This window comes from Lynx canadensis, chromosome E1 (assembly GCF_007474595.2).
Source record: "Lynx canadensis isolate LIC74 chromosome E1, mLynCan4.pri.v2, whole genome shotgun sequence".
Taxonomy (NCBI): Eukaryota; Metazoa; Chordata; class Mammalia; order Carnivora; family Felidae; genus Lynx; species Lynx canadensis.
The window spans coordinates 39184585-39204722 of NC_044316.2; the positions used below are offsets into that span (position 1 = coordinate 39184585).

Genomic DNA, 20138 nt, shown 5'->3' on the forward strand with positions numbered 1-20138 from the left:
CTGGGTCAGCGTATGGAGGGCTGTGGGAAGGTCCTTGCCCTCCAGAATTCTTTTCCACTTGATAGTTGTTGGTGCCTGAAATCCAACCACTTATTTGTTTGGCTCGCCAAAATGTTGCTTCCTATTAAAAAAATACTGGGGGGCACCTGGGGGGCTCAGTTGGTTAAGTGGCTGACTTTGGCTCAGGTCACTATCTCTCGGTTCATGAGTTCAAGCCCTGAGTCAGGCTCTGTGCTGACAGCTCAGAGCCGGGAACCTGCTTCAGATTCTGTGTCTCCCTCTCTCTCTGCACCCCCCCCCCCTTAAAAATAAACATTAAAAAAATTCCTAATGTATTCATTTTTTTATTCATTTATCCATTCATTCATCCATTCCTTCAACAAATATTTATTGAATACCTACTCTAAGTGATGGGACAGAGAGCAACAGAGGATGATGGGATAAAGCTGGGGATACACACAGGTGGTGGGAAGTCCTGGACTTCCTGCGTATTTTGATCTTAAACATCAGAGTTTTCTTTTTTTTTTTTTAATTTTATTGAGAGAATTAAAAAAAATTTTTTTAATGTTTATTTATTTTTGAGACAGAGAGAGATAGAGCATGAGTGGGGAGGGGCAGAGAGAGAGGGAGACACAGAATCTGAAGCAGGCTCCAGGCTCCGAGCCGTCAGCACAAAGCCCAACACAGGGCTCGAACTCATGGACCGCAAGATCATGACCTGAGCTGAAGTCGGATGCTCAACCAACTGAGCCACCCAGGTGCCCCAAATGTCAGAATTTTCTACAGAAAGATTTTAAACAGGGGAGTGCCATGCCATGATTACATTTGTGCTTTGAAAAGATAACCCTGGCTGCCTTGCAGAAAATGCATGAGAGCACAAGTAAGCGTGTGGGGGGCAGCTGGGAGGCTCCTGCACCTACCCAGAAGAGTGATGATGGTGGTTCACTTATTATTTTTTGTAGGAGAATGATTTGGTGAAATATGCAAGGATATTTGAAGAGTAGTATAGCGTTAATTAGATTTTCTGCCATGACAAAGACGTCGGGGCGCCTGGGTGGTTCAGTTGGTTAAGCATCTGATTTTGGCTCAGGTCAGGATCTCACAGTTAGTGAGTTTGAGCCTCACATCGGGCTCTCTGCTGTCAGCATGGAGCCTGCTTCAGATCTTGTCTCCCTCTCTCTGCCCCTTCTGCGCTTGCACTCTCTCAAAAAAAAAAAAAAATTAAAACAAAGAAAAAGAAGATGTAATAAAATTCAATTTATTATTGATTGTCATGGCATCCATAGTATATATGTGCTACATTGATCTTTTCTACAGGCTTATATCATAAACACAGTGCTGAGTATGCTATTTTAGTACATGTTTGATACACATTCTAATCGGTCTGCTTTTAGACAGGAATTAGACTAATTGTATAGTTGGCTAAAAGGATTCTTTTTTCAAGGCTCTTAACCTGTTTTATGGACAAGTAACTACTTGGGTGGACTCTCCGTTACAGATGAAAGAATTTACACAGTAAAAGGAGATAGACCTGCCCGAGGTTGTCCAGTGTTGGTGGCACCAGGCCCCTGGAGCCCATCCCCTTCTTAACCACTGGCTTCAAATTTCAGGCTTGTATTTACTGTGACTTCCTCTGTGTTTACAGTATCTTTGCAGATTTATTTCTAGGTTGCTCCTTTTTATGTTTGTGGGTGATGTTCTCCTTACCTATTTTCCTGCTTGTCTTTGGTTTGGGAAAACTGGATTTATTCTTCCCCCACTCTCTCCTTTCTTTTGGTTAGGAATGATTGCTTTTTCTATGCTTCTTGTTTCAGAGAATTCCCTGCCCCCTTTAAAAATTATCCCGATGATGCTGTATCTATCTTTCTTTCCCTTTTTCTCTCTTTCTTTCTTTCTTTCTTTCCTTCTTTCTTTCTTTCCTTCTTTCTTTCTTTCTTTCTTTCTTTCTTTCTTTCTTTCTTTCTTTCTTTTCTTCTTTCTTTCTTTATCTTTTTAAAGTTTTTAATGTTTGCTTATTTTTTGAGAGAGAGATAGAATGTGAGCCAGGGAGGAGCAGAGAGAGAGGGAGACACAGAATCTGAAGCAGGCTCCAGGCTCTGAGCTGTCAGCACAGGGCCTGACACGGGACTTGAAACCATGAACCGTGAGATCATGACCTGAAGCGAAGTTGGATGCTTAACCAACTGAGCCACCCAGGTGCCCCAATGCTGTATCTTTCTTATGTCTTTGTTACAGTTTGGGTTAGTGGAAGGGGCTTTGGCTTGGGGGTTAAACACACTGGGCAATCTTAACCTCTTGGTCTCAATTTTCTTATCATTAAAATGGGACTAACAATCCTCCTGTAATTAATAGTGCTGTTGCTGGGAGTGAATGAATTAATGCACATACATAAGCTGTATAATCTCTATGTAACATACATACACGAACTATGTAATTTATATGTAATGCACATACAGAAACAATGTAATCTGCATGCTATGTACGCACACATGCCATGCTATCTGTGTGCAGCCTACATAGATGAGGTATGTAATTGTCATGTAATATATGCATATGACCTTGTAATCTGTAAACTTCAGCGCATAGTTGAGGGTAGAGAGAAGTGATGATTGTAAACACTACTTGTCTGCCCTTCAGCCACGATCCCACAGGTCTTGAGACAGAGGAGGCCAATGAAATTGTCAGGAGGTCACAAGGGCTACATAAAAAAGCCTAGCCTAATAGGCATACCTCTGTCCCCTGATGAACTCAGAAATAAACGTTAATTGCAAGAGTTGACGTTTTATAGGCACAGTCCATGTAAAGGTCAGTCTACATTTATGCTGATGAATATTCTAGTTACTAGCTTTAAGTTCAGATTTTGATTCTGCCATCTGCTGCCCAACCCCTCAGGCCTCAATTTCCTCAAATGTGAACTGAGATTAATACTCACCTTGATGGATAAGGGGTTATTGTGGGAATTAAATTAGATAATTCATGCATTGCACATAAAATGTGCTCAGTGGTGCTATTACTAAAATGTGTGTGTGTGTGTGTGTGTGTGTGTGTGTGTGTGTGTATTAGAATAGTCTATTTTGGTCAAGTAAAATAAGCTGATATCATTCTATGCTCTGGCTTTGGCTATAGTTTGCTGGGGAGTTATATATATATTTTTAATAGATTGCTTTAAACTTGTAAATTTATTTTAGTATCCTTGGTGTCTTAAATTCTTCCTTTTCAGGGCACCCGGGTGGCTCAGTTGGTTAGATGTCTGACTTCGGCTCAGGTCATGATCTCATGGTTAGTGGGTTCAAGCCCTGCATCAGGCTCTGTGCTGACAGCTCAGAGCCTGGAGCCTGCTTCAGATTCTGTGTCTGCCTCTCTCTCTGCTCCTGCCCTGCTTGCACTCTGTCTCTCTCCCTCTCTCTCAAAAATGAGTAAACATTAAAAAAATGTTTAAAAAATAAATTCTCACTTTTCAATATATTATATCCCAATTTCTTTGTTTGGTATATTTTATTCGTACTCCTACTATGTTATCTGTTTAAAGATATTTATATTTTAGGATATACGCTATTTCCACTCTGAGGAAGTTACCAGAGGATTCTGTATATTATATTGTGTTATAATAACTGGGGTTTAAAGTAGCATGAAGCACAGTAAACCCATCTTCTAGTTCTTCCCTAAGAAGGCTTGAATTTGTCCTATTTCCTTTGAGCAAGTGAAAACCATCCCCAAACACCTTTTGCTAGATCTCACTCCCCATTCTTTCCTTCCATCTCTGTCTTCCTCATTCCCCGCCTGGACCATGACCCTTTCTTTCTCCCCCTTTGTTCACTCCACTGTCTCCCAGAGTGAGAGGAGAGGTCGGGGAGAGTGGCCAGATTGGCCGGGAGGGACAGTATCATTCCAGCTAGTTGTCCTTTTTCTTTCATACTGAAATCATAACAGTCAATTAGGAAATAAATTCTTGCAAAATATATGTTGGATAAAAGAAGAAGAGGCAGTGTTGCTTGATGGTTAAAAGTGCAGGGTTTGAAGTCACACAGTTCTGGGTTTGAATCCTGGCTCTGACGCTAACTATCCATGCGACTCTGGTAAGTTATGAATGTCTCTTGCCTGAGGTTCCTCAAAAATGAGTGGGTGTGCAGGAAATGCACATAGAGAACATGAACACTTTGTCTGGCACATTGAGAAGTACTCAGCAAATGTTAATTGTTGTTATTGTTGCTATAAAAAGGTGACCCCCGGAAGGTTATGGAGCATGTTTACATCTTCAAACCATTAGTTAAGCTAGAAGCCTGATATATACTATCTTAGCATCACTTGTGTTGCCTGAGGCTTGAAGCACAACACGGAAACTTGATTCGTTCGTGGATTTAAACACTCAGGACTTTGTTACCGTATGCATCAAGTTCTATTCTGGGTGTTGGTGTTTTATGGAGGTAATATATGAGACCTCTCTCTCTCTGCTTTCCCTTTGGTTTAGATGTAGGAGAGTGTGGCAGGCAGAATAACACCCTCCCCCCACCCCCAGTATGTTCATCTCCTAATACCTAGAACCCTATGACTCTGTTATGCTACATGGCAAAGGGGAGTTAACGTTGTAGACAGAGTTAAGGTTGCTAATAAGCTGGCCTTAAAGTGGGGAGATTATCTTGAAATATTCAGGTGGGGCTGTGTCTTTACAGGTGGAAGAGGGAGGTAGAAGAGAGTCAGCATCGGGGAAGGAATGTGGTAAAGGCAGAGCCTGAGCGATGAAGTTGCTGGCTTCGAAGGCAGAAGGGAGACACACGCCAAGGAATGTGGGAGGCTGGAAGAGACAGGGAAACAGGTTGTCCTCTAGGACCTTCAGTGAAGAACAGGGTTCTGCCAACAGCTTGTTTTAGCTCAGTGGGGCCGTGTCAGACTTCTGAAATAAGGTAATAAATTTGTGTTGTTTTGAGCCAATTTGTGCTCATTTGTTACAGTGGGAATAGCAGATTAATATAGCATGTGTGTGTGTGTGTGTGTGTGTGTGTGTGTGTGTGTGAGAGAGAGAGAGAGAGAAAGAGAAAGAGAGAGAGAAATACAAATAGGAACTCTAGTGACGGATTTTTGCCAAAGTTTAAATTGAAAGTGAGTAGAACATTTTCCATGTCATTTATAAAACATATTTTCCCGTGTATCATATGGATTTGTACTTATTGGCACAATAGCCAAGATGGTTGTGGTGACTCTATTTCACGAACTCTGCATTATCCAACTTACAGGCAGATTTTTACTTTGCAAGTTGATTTATATTATACATCTCACAAAATTAAAAGAATTGAAACCACATCTCTGCTGAAACACTTCACAAATGACTTTGATTGAAAAGCATAAAACTACAAAAAATCAGGGCTTCTCTTGAAGAGCCAGGGCATACATGGGTACCAGAATTGGGATGGATGTGAATATCTGTTCTTCATTTGCAACCCAAGGCTGTCTCCCCTCCGATCCCCTCCTCCGGCCATAGCCCCTGAACTCCTGTGTGGACCTTCTCTCGGATAGAGTACCTGAACCACAGGTTTGTGTATCACTAATCGATGTTTACTGTGTTGGCTTCGTGTCATTAATATGAGGGGGTGGTGCTGTAGCTGGGGCGCTGGACACGATGCCTGTGACCCACTCCCACTGAACATTCTCTTCTGTTTGGGGGCGCTGCGAATGACCTCTTCTTGGCTTATCTCCCTCTGCGGCCACACGATTATGCCCATTTACCTCTTTCTTCCCTTCTTGTTTTGTCTGTGTCTCCCGGTGCCTCCCCCGAATTTGCCAAACATAGCATCTTCTCCTTTTACTAAACCTAGATCTAAACCTCATCTAAACCTAGTATATTTGATTTCACTTCTGATTGCTACCCCCCCCCAACAATTTATAGCCTGTGTTAAAAGGGACTCAGGGGGGGACTTTTGATATCCTATCCTGTCACCCTATATCCTGTTAATCTTAGGGTCACAAACAGTCCCCTGTGGCTTCTGCAACCCATGATTGATGTTGAAGCTACGGCTCATCTGTGGGAAATATGAATAGCTGGCAGCCATCATTTCAACCTTGAGCTCACCCTGACTAGGAACAGGGTTAGAAATGAGATCTACAGTTTCCTGATGTTTCTCTAAATCAAGACCTCTTGGTTTTATGTCCGGTAGAGCTGAGCCATTCCATGCCAGACCTCAAACAGGAAACTTCCCATGAACTCAACCACCTAACCACTGTGTGTAGAATGAGATGAGATGGGAATGCCATCCGGTCAGGCTGCCTGGTCTCTGAGGCAGAGCTTCATGGGGTGACACTCCCTTTGTCTTAGACTCTTCTTAGGCTGGTAAGTTCAGAAGCATCATTTTGTTAGTGCACCAGAACCAAAGAGATTCTCAGGAGCCGACTCACAGTAACCTAATTCCTAGGTGCCAGATGAATCAGCCAGAATGCAAACTTTTTAATTTAACATCAAGAGATGGTCCGTTCTGCAAGCGTGAAATTCCCATCTGCAAACTGGAGCACCTTCTGTGTTGTGTCTGGGTATTAGAGAAACCAGGCTGTGATATGGAATTTGGTTGGTAAAAAGTGGGGCCAGAAGAGAAATGTGGGATCTTAAGGCCTGAGGAACGTGCCCTGACTGTCCATTGCACTAATGTGATCGAGTGCAGCCTTACTCCTTCCTGGATTGGGCTGGATGCAAACTCTGTCAAGTTGCTTTTAGGACTCGCCTTCTTCAGAACTCCATGACAAATATTTCTTTAACTATTTGTGTCTTTGATTGGGCTACGGATATATTGTCAAATTTGAATGATTTAAAACCAGGGTATTTGGAGTGTGGGAGACATGAATTTGTTCCAATTTTAACTTGACCGTTATGCTGAGCATAACATCAGCATAGTGCTGCGCAAGTTGGTTAACTTCTGTAAGCCCCGATTTTGTGAAGTGTGGATAATAATAGCATCGTTAGGTTGTTGTGAGGACTGAGTGAGGTAACTCAGGTGAAGCACTTAGCACAACGTCGGGCATAATATTCAACCGATGTTTAGTTGGCTGGAAGAAGCCTTACTCTTTCTCCTTGTTGACTGTAGGACATGTTATGAATTCTGCACGTATCTCAGCACTTTATGTGTTGGCTGTTCTCGGTTAACTGTGACAGGTTTTGTTGGAGCCCCCCTGCTGCTTTCTCTGTTGAGTCCATTACCGAACCCAGGGAACATCGGGACCAACAGAGATAAGGGCAACAGGATCTGTTCTCAGAGAAGGACCCCAGTCCTGTGTGGACTCCCCTGTCATTTCTGATCTCCACAAAAGTGATTCTGCTTATAAGGCTGTTCTCCCTCCGCCTCCTGGGCCACCTTCTTCCTGTTGGCTGCCACAGAGTGAGAAGGTTGATATAGTATGGGGAGATCCTTTCCAACTGAGTACCAGAACATTCCAGAAAATAGAAGAGTTGGACCCGCATGTGGTAATCATTTCACTATGTAGATGTATATCAAAATGTTTTCAATAGATACAATTTTTACTTAAAATTTTTTTAATGTTTATTTATTTTTGAGAGAGAGAGAGAGAGAGAGAGAGAGAGACCATGAGTGAGGGAGGGAGAGAGAGGGAGACAGAGAATCCAAAGCAGGTTCTAGGCTCTGAGCTGTCAGCACAGAGCCCGACTTGGGGCTTGAACCCACCGACTGTGAGATCATTACCTGAGCCAAAGTCGGATGCTTAACCAACTGAGCCATGCAGGCACCCCTCCAATTTTTACTTAAAAAATAAATAGACTCAGGTCATGATCTTGCATTTCATGGGTTCGAGCCCCGCATTGGGCTCTGTGCTGACAGCTCAGAGCCTGAAGCCTGCTTCAGGTTCTGTGTCTCCCTCTCTCTCTCTCTCTCTTTCAAAATTAAATAAACATTAAAAAATTTTTTTTAAGTAAATAGTAAAATAAAAAAGGAAAGGTTCCATCCTTAATCTGGTGCTTTCTTTAAGTTGTCAGGATGGCTTTGCTTGACAATGTCACTGTCAGCTCCAGTGAAATATTTCATTAGCCTGAGTGTGGTGGTTTTGCCAGTTGAATGTAGGTGTCTTAAAGCAGGATGGTGAAATCATACTTCCCACGTTATTGGGTGCCAGGCATGCTTAAGAGCTTTGCATGCATTCATTAATGCAGTCATCTCAACCCTAGGAGGTAGATGCTATTAATAGCCCCAGTTTAAAGATGAGGAAGTGGAGATACATAGGTTAAGTAACTTGCCCAAGGTCTCACAGTAGGTGGCAGGGCTGAGAATCAGACCCAACTGGTCTGGGGTCAGGCATCTGTTCTAAATCAACATGCGATTCTGCTTCTGGACCTGAAATGGCAGTGTTCTCTTCCAGCTTTTTCTAATGGCTTAGTAGGGACCACTTGTTCTGAATTTTTACCCTGGTCTCCTTTTCTCCCTCAAGTTACAGAGTTCTCTTAAATGGGCTATAATTTTTATGTGCCTTCCACTGTGAGACTTCTCTCTGCACCCACACAAGCTATGCCAGGGATCAGGGAAGGTGGTCTTTTGGATGGTGGCAGCGATGGAGGAGGGCACAGTTATTTTCTTCCGATGGGTCAGCGGTACATGAGCTGACAAACATGTGCAGAGAGAAGACCTTTCTATCCTTACATACAAGTTGGGGACAGGCAGCTCTTTATAACCAACAATGTGGATTTGGAGAAATTCAGCCCAAAGTGTGGTCTCTGTAGGTCTTCTGGTTTAGTAGAGTTATGTTGCTCGTCTCAGGGCCACAGATATCAAGTAGGTAGGTCCAATTCTCTCCAGAATAAATCTTAAGTACCTGCTGGACCCACTGGGCCACTGAAATGAGCTATAAAGCAGAGGGTTTTGCCCCTGGCTTAGAAACAAAGGCCTTTTTGATTTTTTTTCTCTTTATAGAAGGACACAAAGAAGGGAGCCACAAACCTGCCTTCTTTCTAAGAAATAGTAAGATAAGGGGCACCTGGGTGGCTCAGTTGGTTGAGTGTCCAGCTTTGGTTCCGGTCATGATCTCGCTGTCTGTGAGTTCAAGCCCCGTGTCGGGCTTTGTGCTGACAGCTCAGAGCCTGAAGCCTGCTTCAGATTCTGTGTCTCCCTGTCTCTCTGCCCCTCCCCCACTCATGCTCGAGCGCGCGCGCGCGCGCGCGCGCTCTCTCTCTCTCTCTGCCAAAAATAAATAAATATTAAAAAAATTTAGAAATAGTAAGATAAACTTTAATCTCAGGTATTTTCTTCAGGTATACCAGTATGTCCATCTTAATTCTTATGTTGTTCCAGATAGAGAGGGAGGAGAGAGAGGGAGGGAGGGAAGAGGGGAGGGGAGACAGTGGAGGTGAGCCGTGGGGAGGGGTGGGAGCAGCAGGAAAGCATGTTCAGAAACTTTGCTGCTGGTGACACCTTAACTGGAATATTTAGAAACATCGGCATATTACATATTTTCTTATGTGCGTATAAGGGGTGGCCTGGGGCTTAAAAGCATCATCTAAGAAAACCCTCCAAATATAATGCTCAACCTGAAATGATCATTTGACTACATAAACACTTTCAATGTTGCCAAATAGGGTTGGTTGTTCCCATTTGAACTGGGTGCGTGGGTTGTTCCCATGAAGCTTGTGAATCATTCATGAACACACCAGATCCTTCAAGCCAGCCAACCAGCCAGAGGATTCATTTCCTATAAAGGCATTTGATTACAGTGTTGAAACAGTGCATTCCAGGCTTGCTCGCACTGATTCTAACCATGGCATTATGTCATGGACGCCGGTCGCCTCAGCGTAGAAATTCTTCCTAGTACGGATGGGTGCTCTTCCCTTCTCTTCTGGGGGGACACTTCCCATTTCTCCTGAATTTTAATCTCTTCCTCCCTCCTGTTTGGAGGTGGCATTTGCTTTTAAAATGCTTTGTATTATCAGAACGTTCGTTAAAAAAATTTTTTTTTAATGCTTTATTTTTGAGAGAGACAGAGAGACAGAGAGACAGAGCAGGAGCAGGGGAGGGGCAGAGAGAGAGAGGGAGACACAGAATCCGAAGCAGGCTCCAATCTCCCTACACCTCCCATGTTTAGAAATAAGATTATGGATCACCAAATGGGTTTTGATACTCTTTCCCTTTCCAACACAGGCTCTAGCAAACAAAAAGCCATTTTGCTCTTTGGAGTCTATCCTTTGTAAGACTATGTCTTACCAGGATTTTATAAGACTTCTAGAAAAAGGAAACTGGCATTATAATTGCCTTACAGGACTGGGATCCACAGAGTTCTGAGTTTCACATATCTCTAATTCAGCCTAGTTTCTAACATTGGGAGTGTGGTACATGGGATACTTTGATCTGAGTAGGAGGAAGAGATCGTATTTTTAGGATAAATTGAGAAGGGCATTGCTATATCAGCTCAAGGTTAGCCTGAGTCCAGCAAGGTTCCTAAACCCTGCATCCTGTTGGAATCAAAACTCAGAGCAGATTGAGCAACTCTGACTTCTCACCAACTGACTTCCCAGTTAGTGTCGCATGTACCTGTGGGGTCCACTGGGGACCATCACTGAACCAGACACAAAGGAAGAAGGTATTTTGGAAGGAAATGACAAATGCCTGGTTTTCAATTGGGGGACAAAACCTCCCTTCTGCATGGCCTTGTACAGCTTATAGGACCCCTTCACCATTATTATTCCACTTAGTCCTTCTAGCACTGCAGGGCCCAAGTTGTTCCAGCCCTTTTACTCTAGGTCATACACATAGACTGGGGTGAGACTCTCTCCTAGGTCTTCGGAGTCCAAGCCCCATGCTCGTCCCACATTTCCCTCCTGCAGTCTGAGATGGAATGCAGTGAAGTGCTACCAGGGGTAATCTGGGCGTTCAGATGAGAAGGAAGTTATTGATGGGAAAGAGATCACTCTGGGAGTTCTGCATTCCACTCGCTTAGTGTAAGTTGCTACTTGTCTGGAGGAAGTGACTGCTGAGCCCAGAGTTAAACAATACTTTTGTCTTTGTCGTGGGCGCCAGCCATCAAGTGATATCTGATACAAACCCTAAGACTTCAAAAATGATTTATGCCGTAGAATTGCAGGCTTGATCACAGGAAGACTTTGTTCTGTTCTTTTTTTTTTTTTTTTTTAAATCCCTGAAAGCTGAGCACTATTAAAACTACAAAATCATGACTGGATCACTAAATTGACAGGGAAAGAATTTTGACATGCAATAATGACACAATTAAGTCTAGGGCTGTAGTTCAAAGCAAAGCTTATATAAAAATAACATTTGCATAGTGCTCTTCAGTGTACCAAGTAGCATGCCATAAACAATTTCCTTTGATCTACGCTACAAACCTGTCAAGTAGCCATGGTCCTCCTTTAACAAATAAGGAAATTAAATTTGAAAGAGGCTAGATGCTTTGCCCTGGGTCCTAAGTGGCAAGTTTAGGACGTCAGGTCTTTTGACTCCACATTCTGTATTTGGTTTGTCGTTATTTCATAAATCTTGTGGAAACATCGAATAATTTTTGTAGGGATTGACTGAAACTCTCTGGGACCTCCTGTGAGAAGTTTTGGTAATGGCGGGTACATAAATGGTATCTTCTCACTGTGTTGTCCTTGCAAGCAGCAACCATTCAATAATCAAAGTTATTGTGCAAAGTTGGTGGTATTAAGTCCACTTCTCTTTGATGGATGGATTGCAGGAGGAATCTAAGCTATTTTTTCATGAGCACCAGTCACAGGGAGAGGCAAGAACAGGGTCATGATGTGAGAGTTCCAGCTCCCTGTCCCTTGTGAAACAGTCGGAACCAACTCCCATTCCCTAAAGAATGGAAAGAGAAATAGCAAACATTTAATGAAAGGATCCACGTTATTCCTTCAAAATGCTCTAGATTCACTCTCCACAACCCTTCCTGAGTCTTGATGAAAATATTTGGAGAAGCCTAATGGTTACAAAGTTTTGGAGAACACAGACATCTTCAAAAACACCTTGTGGAACTGAAGTATGCGAGCAGGGATAACAGCAGAGTTCAACAGGATTTGGACTCACGACTATCTATGTATTCAAGGAAACTGAACATTAAAGATCTTTCCCCCATTCAGGCTGTTCCCGTATAAGGCTTCTTTCTTTGGCCAAGGAAGGATTTTAGAAGGGAAGTTCACAGCTTTTCACCTTCATGGCCGAAACAATCCTAGAACTTGTCTGACTGGCTCTAATGAGGAATGTAAGTAAACAAGACCTGAGTAAACAAAAGAGAAATCTGCCCATCACCTGTGGAGTCAAGGAATGTAGGGCACCTTCCTGGGCACTTATAAACCAATGCCTGTCTCTCAGAGAAATGGGTAATGTGCTTCCAAAGAAATGACACATATTATCATGTTGACATTGCTTTGGATGCACATTACCCATTTCTCTGAGAGACAGGCATTGACATTGCAGAGGCTTAGGAAAGAGTCAGAATAAAAGATACTCTGTCTAGCAAGGTGGACCCACTGTGTTTGTTAGTAAGAAACTAAGTACCTTAAGGGACAGGGGACTTTTTAAGCCTTTTTGGTAGGAGCAAGCAAGTATTGGCCTCTCTTTCATGAATGAGGGTCATTTTCATCACCTTGGGTTGTTAGGCTTTGGCAATTCTGGGGATGAAGCAAGGCTGCACGTGCTCGTGAGAAGAAATGACTTTGCCATCCTTGATCTCCTGCGTGATGGTGAAGATTTTAACCAGTATTTGGGGCAGTACTCTGCAGGTACAGCAGAGCTCATGTGATCCGCGGGAGGCTGAGGATGATGTATTGTAAGCCGGGGCTGTGCATTCCATGGTGCTGGCCTTACTGGAAGGCTCACATGTGGTGACACACGGGTTACAGGGAAGCCTAGAAAAAACAGAATTTTGCCTGTGATTGAGGGAAGGTAAGGATGGTTGTGGAGAACAACAGCGGTGGGTAATGTTTCAACATGGTGTCACTCAAAACAAATATTTCCAAATGCTTATTTGTTCATTTTGTTCTATCATTGGTGGAAGAAAAAGAATCAGACCAGATGCATGGTAAAGCAGCATCTTGGGCTTAGAAGCATTAGATTCTGTAAGCTGCCATTGTGGACAATGCCACAGCACTGTGGAAGAACACCACTCCAGGGGTTCAAGACCCGGGTGCAGTCTAGCTTGTCATTTACCAGCTGGTGACCTAATATAAGTCAAGGAACGCTCCTGAGCTTTAGTTTTTCATCCAGAATGGGTATAATGGGAGCTACGCTTACAGGATTGACAGTGATAAGGGATAAGTGACAGGATAACAGTGATAAGGGACAGGTTGAGAGGCTTATTATCTGAAGAAAGAAAGCTAATCAGGTGTTTTTCTTATCAGATGGCCTGAAACCCATCTATGGAAGAGTCTTTCGTGCTTTATCGGGCAGCTTCTAGGTGCCTTCTGGGTGTATTTAAATGAAATTTTACACAATTGGAATCGGGAGCAGTTAACAGAACTCTTTTTAAGAAGCATCACCTTTTTTGGATGATTCCAGGCACTTTGGTATGTCGGAGCTCCTCAGAGGGACTAGCTTTTGTTAACATTGTGCTAGTATCATGTGGACATGCCAGTTATAAGAACTCTGTGAGCAGAGTCCACTGATTATTTGGGGCAAGGAAGTCTCCGTAACGGTTCTAAGTCTGCATCTGGGGCATTAGTGTGGACTGAGTTGCTTCAAAGAGCTTGTGCTCTAGGTCCGTCCCTTATGGGTTGGTTAGCTTATCATTGAAAAACATTACAATTTCCATTAAAAAAAAAAAAAGATGCTGAAATACACACATCTACATGCTGCTCTTGGCATCAAGGACAAGAGGCTGGAGACGGGCATTTCAGCCTGAACAGACTGTTCCTCCAAAAGGAGCAGGGTCGCCCTACTCAATTTTATGAAAGTTCATCTAGTGGGGGAAAATCTGTAAGTCACCAGGAATGTTTGAATGTTTGGGGAAACCATTGTTTTCCCTTGTACTTTTTAAAACCCAACATACAAGGAATTAACCTGGTGCGCTGGCTCTTCAAAATGACTCCGCTCAGCTAAGACCGCAAATTTGGACTAGGTTACAATTGTAGGTCTCCAAACAGCACAGCTTGAGATCAGGTACCTAAAGTTCCCACCACTGGCAAGAAGATCAAAGCACATGCCCCCTATTGCCTAGTGGCAGTACACACATGTGTGTCAGCATATTTTCTCATAGTTGTTTTTATTTTACTTACTCGACATCCGAACTCTCCAGAAGGCTGCGGTATGTGGCAATCTCACACTCCAGCTGGGACTTGACATCCAGCAGAATCTCATATTCTTGGTTCTGTCTTTCTAGGGCACACCTGATCTCTGCCAGCTGAGCCTCCACATTATCAATCAGACACTGGATCTGGGCCAGTAAGGCCGTGTAGCGGGCCTCTGTCTCCGCCAGGATGCATTCCTGGGAATCTCTCTACCATGGAGGAAGAGATTAAGATTTGTAATGATGATTCATTGGAGCCCGGTCTCTTGTGAACTGTATCATTAAAAAAATTTTTTTTGTGACAGGTACTAATGAATCTCCAAGCCCTCTTATTACTTCTTAACCAAAGAAATCCCAAACCAAAATGATCTACTCTGCTAAAGCTTGCTTCCTTTTAGCCTCTTTATTTATTTTTGCTTTCCTTAAAGTACTCACTTCTCTTTCTCTTTCTTAATCACCTATCATACGACACTCTCCTACCTATGAGACAAACCAACAAACAAAAACGTCCAGCTTTAAAAACCTGTTACCGTGGCACTTCATTCTGAGAATATTTTTACCTTAAAGAAGAAGTTAGCAGCATTAAGCCATGAACAGTTCCTTCACTTGCAGGGCACCTGGGTGGCTCAATTGATTAAGTGCCTGCTTCTTGATTTCAGCTCAGGTCATGATCTCATGGCCCGGGTATGGAGCCCGGCATCATGCCCCACGCTGAGATTGGAGCCTGCTTGGGATTCACTTTCTCCCTCTCTCTTTGCCCCTCCCTTGCTTGTGCTCTCTCTCAAAATTAACATTAAAAAAACCCCACAAAACAATTCCCTCACTGGATCCCTTCCTTTATATGTAAAACATGAGAGTTGAAACTTTGATGATTACAATTCTTTCCTGATCCATCATCCTGTAAGTCTATGGATAATGCAATTTTAGGTTAGAATAACCTGTTATTTACATGGTTTTCCCAGTTTTCAGAGATGAGGAAACAGGTTCAAGAGGTTAAGTGAATTGCCCATGGTCACATGACTAGCTGGTGACAAATCTAGCTTTGGGGCAAGGTCTTCCAAATACCCTTCACATCAGAGCATTTAAATAATTCCCTACTTCACAGAGGCAGTACAATGGAGGCAGAAGTGGTTCCAGCTCTGGAACTGAATTCTGGCTCAGGCTCATCTCTTTTGTGACTTTTAACAAGTTACTTAATGCCTCAGGATCTCAGTGTCTCCATTCCTAAAATAGGCAAGGTGGCACTCACCTTGGATTTGGCATGGGAAAATCAGTTTAGCTCCCTGAGCCTTATCTATAAAATTGGCTTAATAATTATGCCACCTCCCTTATAAGACTATTTTATAAATTTGATAGTTTAGAAAAATGTTTTGCATGTAATACAATGCTCTTGTAGTGTTTCCCAAAGTGTACTCCGTGGATCCTTATTGCCATGAGATGCTCTTAAAAAAGGGGGTCCACAGTCAATTAAGTTTTGGAATGCTGAATGCCATGTATCTCCTTGGAGATCCATAGTGTATATTAGCTTATTAAAGGTCTACAGGAAGTTACCCTGTTTAACCTTTGTTTACTCCAGCATTTCCCAGGCTTATCTGACCACAAGCCCTTTCTTGGCCATAGACTCTTTAACAAACAGAGGAACCTTTGTTCTGAGGGACACAATTTGGGAAACATTGCAACATGCAGGTGTCAGGGGCGATTGCCATCACTGCTGTGTTAGGCTTGGTCAGTTTCCTGGGTACCATTCGGTGCTGGGCCTGCAGTTCAATCTCCAGAGCATTCATGGTGCGTCTCAGCTCAGTGATGTCCTTCAGGCAGAACTGCTGCTGTTGAGAGCTGGTCACCACCTGCTGGTTCAGCCCCTCCATCTGAAACACAGTCAAAGACCATGCATATTATGAAGGAAACATGACTTTGATGGAAGGGTGCCTGGAAATGCAGGGTCAGCTATTCAGTTTTGACTTTTCTACCCTCCTCACCTGTGTGTTGAACCACTGTTCCACTTCTCTGCGGTTTGTCTCCATGATGGACTCATACTGACATCTCATTTCTTGTAGAACCCGGTTTAGATCGACAGAAGGGGCAGCGGTCACTTCAATGTTGAGTCTGTCCCCAAGCTGGCTCTGTAAGGAATTGATTTCCTATGGAAAGAAAAAGAATGTGAAGTCACTTGGTGACCACATGACACCCTTGTGTTCTTGTTTGTCTAACAGCAATAATTTAGCTTAATGGTATCTGAATGTAGCTCACAATAAAGGAATAGATGATTTATAGGTACTATTGAGAGGCTATAAAATAACCTAAGACTATTTCAAATGTGACTCTGTGTTCAAGTATGTGGAACATTAGAAGGAATTAATTAGCAAGATCAGAGTCTTAAGGAATTTAGATCATTTCCCGGGATGGGTAATGGTGAAGCAGCATGGAGGTGGAGTTTATAATAAGAGATCAGAGTCTCTATGATGCCAATATGGGCTTTTGCCAATATGGACTTACAGCAATAGAGTCAGAAATCAGTGCAGGGATGCCTACAAAAAGATGGGAAACCTGTGGGGGGTTTTCCCCCCTAAATTGGGTTGCTCCCTTGTCTGGAAGATCTGGAGGGGGGAGTGGAGGCTTCAGATTGTGTTCTAGGCAGTGGATTGGAAACCCATTGGACCAATGGTAGTGGCAGTAGATATTCTCGGGCTGAAAAACAGAATAGTATCTACTCTTTGGGGACACCTTTTGTCAAGTTCAACTCAAAGGAATGGATGCTATTTTTAGAGGCTTAGCTTGTAATGACTCTCTTGGTTTTTCTCTTACCTCTTCATGGTTGTTTTTAAGGCTGAGGAGCTCTTCCTTCAGAGACTGGACTCGTGCCTCCAGGTCAGCCTTGGCGAGGCTCAGGGCATTCAGGATCCGCTGTAGGCCGTTGGCATCTGCCTCCACTCCCTGGCGTAGGGACACCTCAGCTTCGTACCTGCAAAAATGAGACACAAAAAGAAAGGCATTAAAATGCAGATGGTGTAAATCGAGCCAAGCAGAAGTCCCTTCCACATTTTCCTTTGGGCCTCTCATTTATTATATTTCTGTTGTGGGCTTGATTCTCTTTAGAGGTGAGACCATTTGATAAACATCACCGTTTAACTACTGTTCCCTTAATCGCTTTGCCAGCCTGAAGTCACATTGCTGTTCTTTGAGATGAGGGAATTTTTCCTCCTCCTGCCCCTGGAGGCAATGCAGGAGAATTGGAGAGTGCAATGGATTAGGAATTAGAAAACTTGCGTCCACATTTTAGCTGTGTCTTGCCCTAGATGTATGTCTTTGGGTATAACAGAGCCCCATGCAACCACAGTTTTCTGGGAATTGATTTCCTATGGAAATCAATCAATCACCTTTAAACAAGGTGATTTCGTATTAGCAGCCCTACCTGTTTTCCTGAATTACTGTGCAGGTAGTCAGATGGGTTCATAAACTACAGGTAGTGTATACATGTGAGTGGTTATTAATCTTTATCATTTACTGGATATGAAGGTCTTTTCTGGGCTGGTGCTGACATGGTATGGGGCAGGAAGGTTAGCAGATTTGGGGATACGCTTCTTGGGAGTGTGTTGCATCAGATGCAGGGTAAATTCTGTCGTGAATGACAGCGCTGGATGGGCTTACTTGGCTCTCAAGTCATCAGCAGCCAGTTTGGTGTTGTCAATTTGTGAGACCAGTCTGGAATTCTCAGCCTTGGTACACAAGATCTAGAATTAAGAAATTGTACACACAAATGAGACAAACACCAGGATCTTCTTTAAAAACCAAGGGCTTGTGTGTGTGGCGATTAATGGGGTGGGGGTGGGGGCCGTTAGGCTTTCCATTGCTATGCTTAGGAAGCTTGGGGGGGGGGCTTTGGAAAGTCAGATTTTTTTGTTATTTTCCTAAAAAATCAGCAGAAACTACTCCAATAAAAACCTTGCATATGTTTTCCTGCCAAAATATAAAATCCATCCTCAATTTGCATCCTCTGGAATGTAGCCACCATGCAGGCAAGGACTTTTTAGCTCACTGTTATTTTCCCAGAGCCCAGAGCAATGTCTGGTATTTGTTGGGGGTGCTCAGTAAACACTTGTTGAACAAATAAAGTGGAGTAAATCTGGCATGTGTAGCTGCAGTACATCACTCTGATCAGGAAACAGGTTTGATGTTGCAAGAAACCGTGGAAACAATTTGGAGATGATGAAATGAGCATAAGAGGGGAAAAGAGTGGTAATGGTAGCACACTGGATAAAAAGTAAACTGTTTAGGCACTTCTTAAAACAAAATGCTTTTTCTCAGGTCCCTGTTTTTCTTTCTAATTTTTGTTAAAGAAATGGCAGCAATTGGGGCGCCTCGGTGGCTCAGTCGGTTAAGCATCCGACTTCGGCTCAGGTGATGATCTCGTGGTTCGTGGGTTTGAGCCCGTGTTGGGTTCTGTGCTGACAGCTCAGAGCCTGGAGCCTGCTTCGGATTCTGTGTCTCCCTTTCTCTCTCTGCCCCTCCCCTGCTTACGCTCTATCTCTCTCAGAAATAAATAAACATTAAAAAGTTAAAAAAGACAAAGAAAAAGAGAAAGGAAGGAAGGAAGGAAGGAAGGAAGGAAGGAAGGAAGGAAGGAGGAAAGAAAGAAAGAAAGAAAGAAAGAAAGAAAGAAAGAAAGAAAAGAGGAAAGAAAAAGAAAGAAAGAAAGAAAGAAAGAAAGAAAGAAAGAAAGAAAGAAAGAAAGAAAGAAAGAAATGGCAGCAATAGGTTGTTAACACATTTGGGACCGAAGCTATCTGGTTATAACAGCAGAACCTATCTCTGGAAGATGAGTAAGTATACAACTCTGAATATTGCCTCAAGATGACAATTTCATTCAAGAGATTTTCTTATTCTACAAAATATTTTTTTTCCAACATAAAATGAACTACAAATATTAAAGTTTAGCACATGGCTATTGCTTGGAGAGTGTCATTACACAACTTGATTATACACATTCCTAAGAATCTTACCTTCTGCTGGAGCGCCTCGATGGTAGCGTAGTAGGACCTGTAGTCAGGACATACGACACAAAGCTCTTTGCTACACTCCTCCTGGATTTTGCACTCCAGTTCAGTGTTCTCTTGTTCCAAGATCCGCACCTTCTCCAGGTAGTTAGCAAGGCGCTCGTTCAAAATTTGCATGGTCTCTTTCTCTTTACTGTTGATACCTTCACCACACCAGTTGCAGTCATCCAGAGGGGGACAGGCACCGAAGTTGTTAATCAAGCAGATGGGTGTGAGATAAAAGCAAGGAGTAGGGTGGCATCTGTTGGCTTCGAGACCACCATATTGGCAGCTGGTGTTGGGAAAGATGGTCCTAAAATTTGTAATCCTAGAGCATCTTTGGTGTGGCGTTGAAGAAGAAATAGTTGTTGTACAGCCTTTGGTATCCATGGTGTGTACCCAGTTTTGGTTTATTTCAAAAATCTGTGGTCCAGATCGAAAGCTCAAGCAACCTCGACTAAGTCTGAATTCCAAGCTCCTTGACTATTTCCTCTTTGAAGTGCTTATATAGCCTTTGCTGTAGGTGGGGTCATGGCTGGAAGGATGTTTTCCTTTCTACTGTTTATATCAAATCCCATAGGAACATCTCATTAGTCTGCTTTTTACTTGCCTGAGAAGAGTTACTTGTCTCATAAAAATGTGCATTTAGGCTGTTACTAAGTTATTACCCATCACAACCACTACCTGTCATTGGATACAGAGCTTCACATGAAATCTTCAAAAGGAAATGCCATCACAGTTCTACCAGCATCCATTATTAAGCAGGTGTGAGTATATGAAGTTCATTAAATCCTTGTTGACCTCTCCACCTGGCCTAAAGCTTGATCGGGAATGAGTTCATCCTTCTTTTCCTTTCTTCTCTAGAAAAGGGAAACTATTAATATCTAATAATTA

General features: G+C 42.9%; 1 protein-coding gene across 1 annotated transcript; it reads right to left on the reverse strand.

Annotated features, from left to right (window-relative positions):
* Positions 1-12582: 12582 nt before the first annotated feature.
* Positions 12583-19634, reverse strand: KRT39 (keratin 39). Its single transcript, XM_030295495.1, has 7 exons — positions 19212-19634; positions 17860-17942; positions 17017-17173; positions 16191-16352; positions 15954-16079; positions 14201-14421; positions 12583-12835 (listed from the first exon to the last, which is right to left on the reverse strand). The coding sequence occupies exons 1-7, from the start codon at positions 19632-19634 to the stop codon at positions 12583-12585; spliced, it is 1425 nt and encodes a 474-aa protein (XP_030151355.1).
* Between the last annotated feature and the right edge of the window lie 504 nt (positions 19635-20138).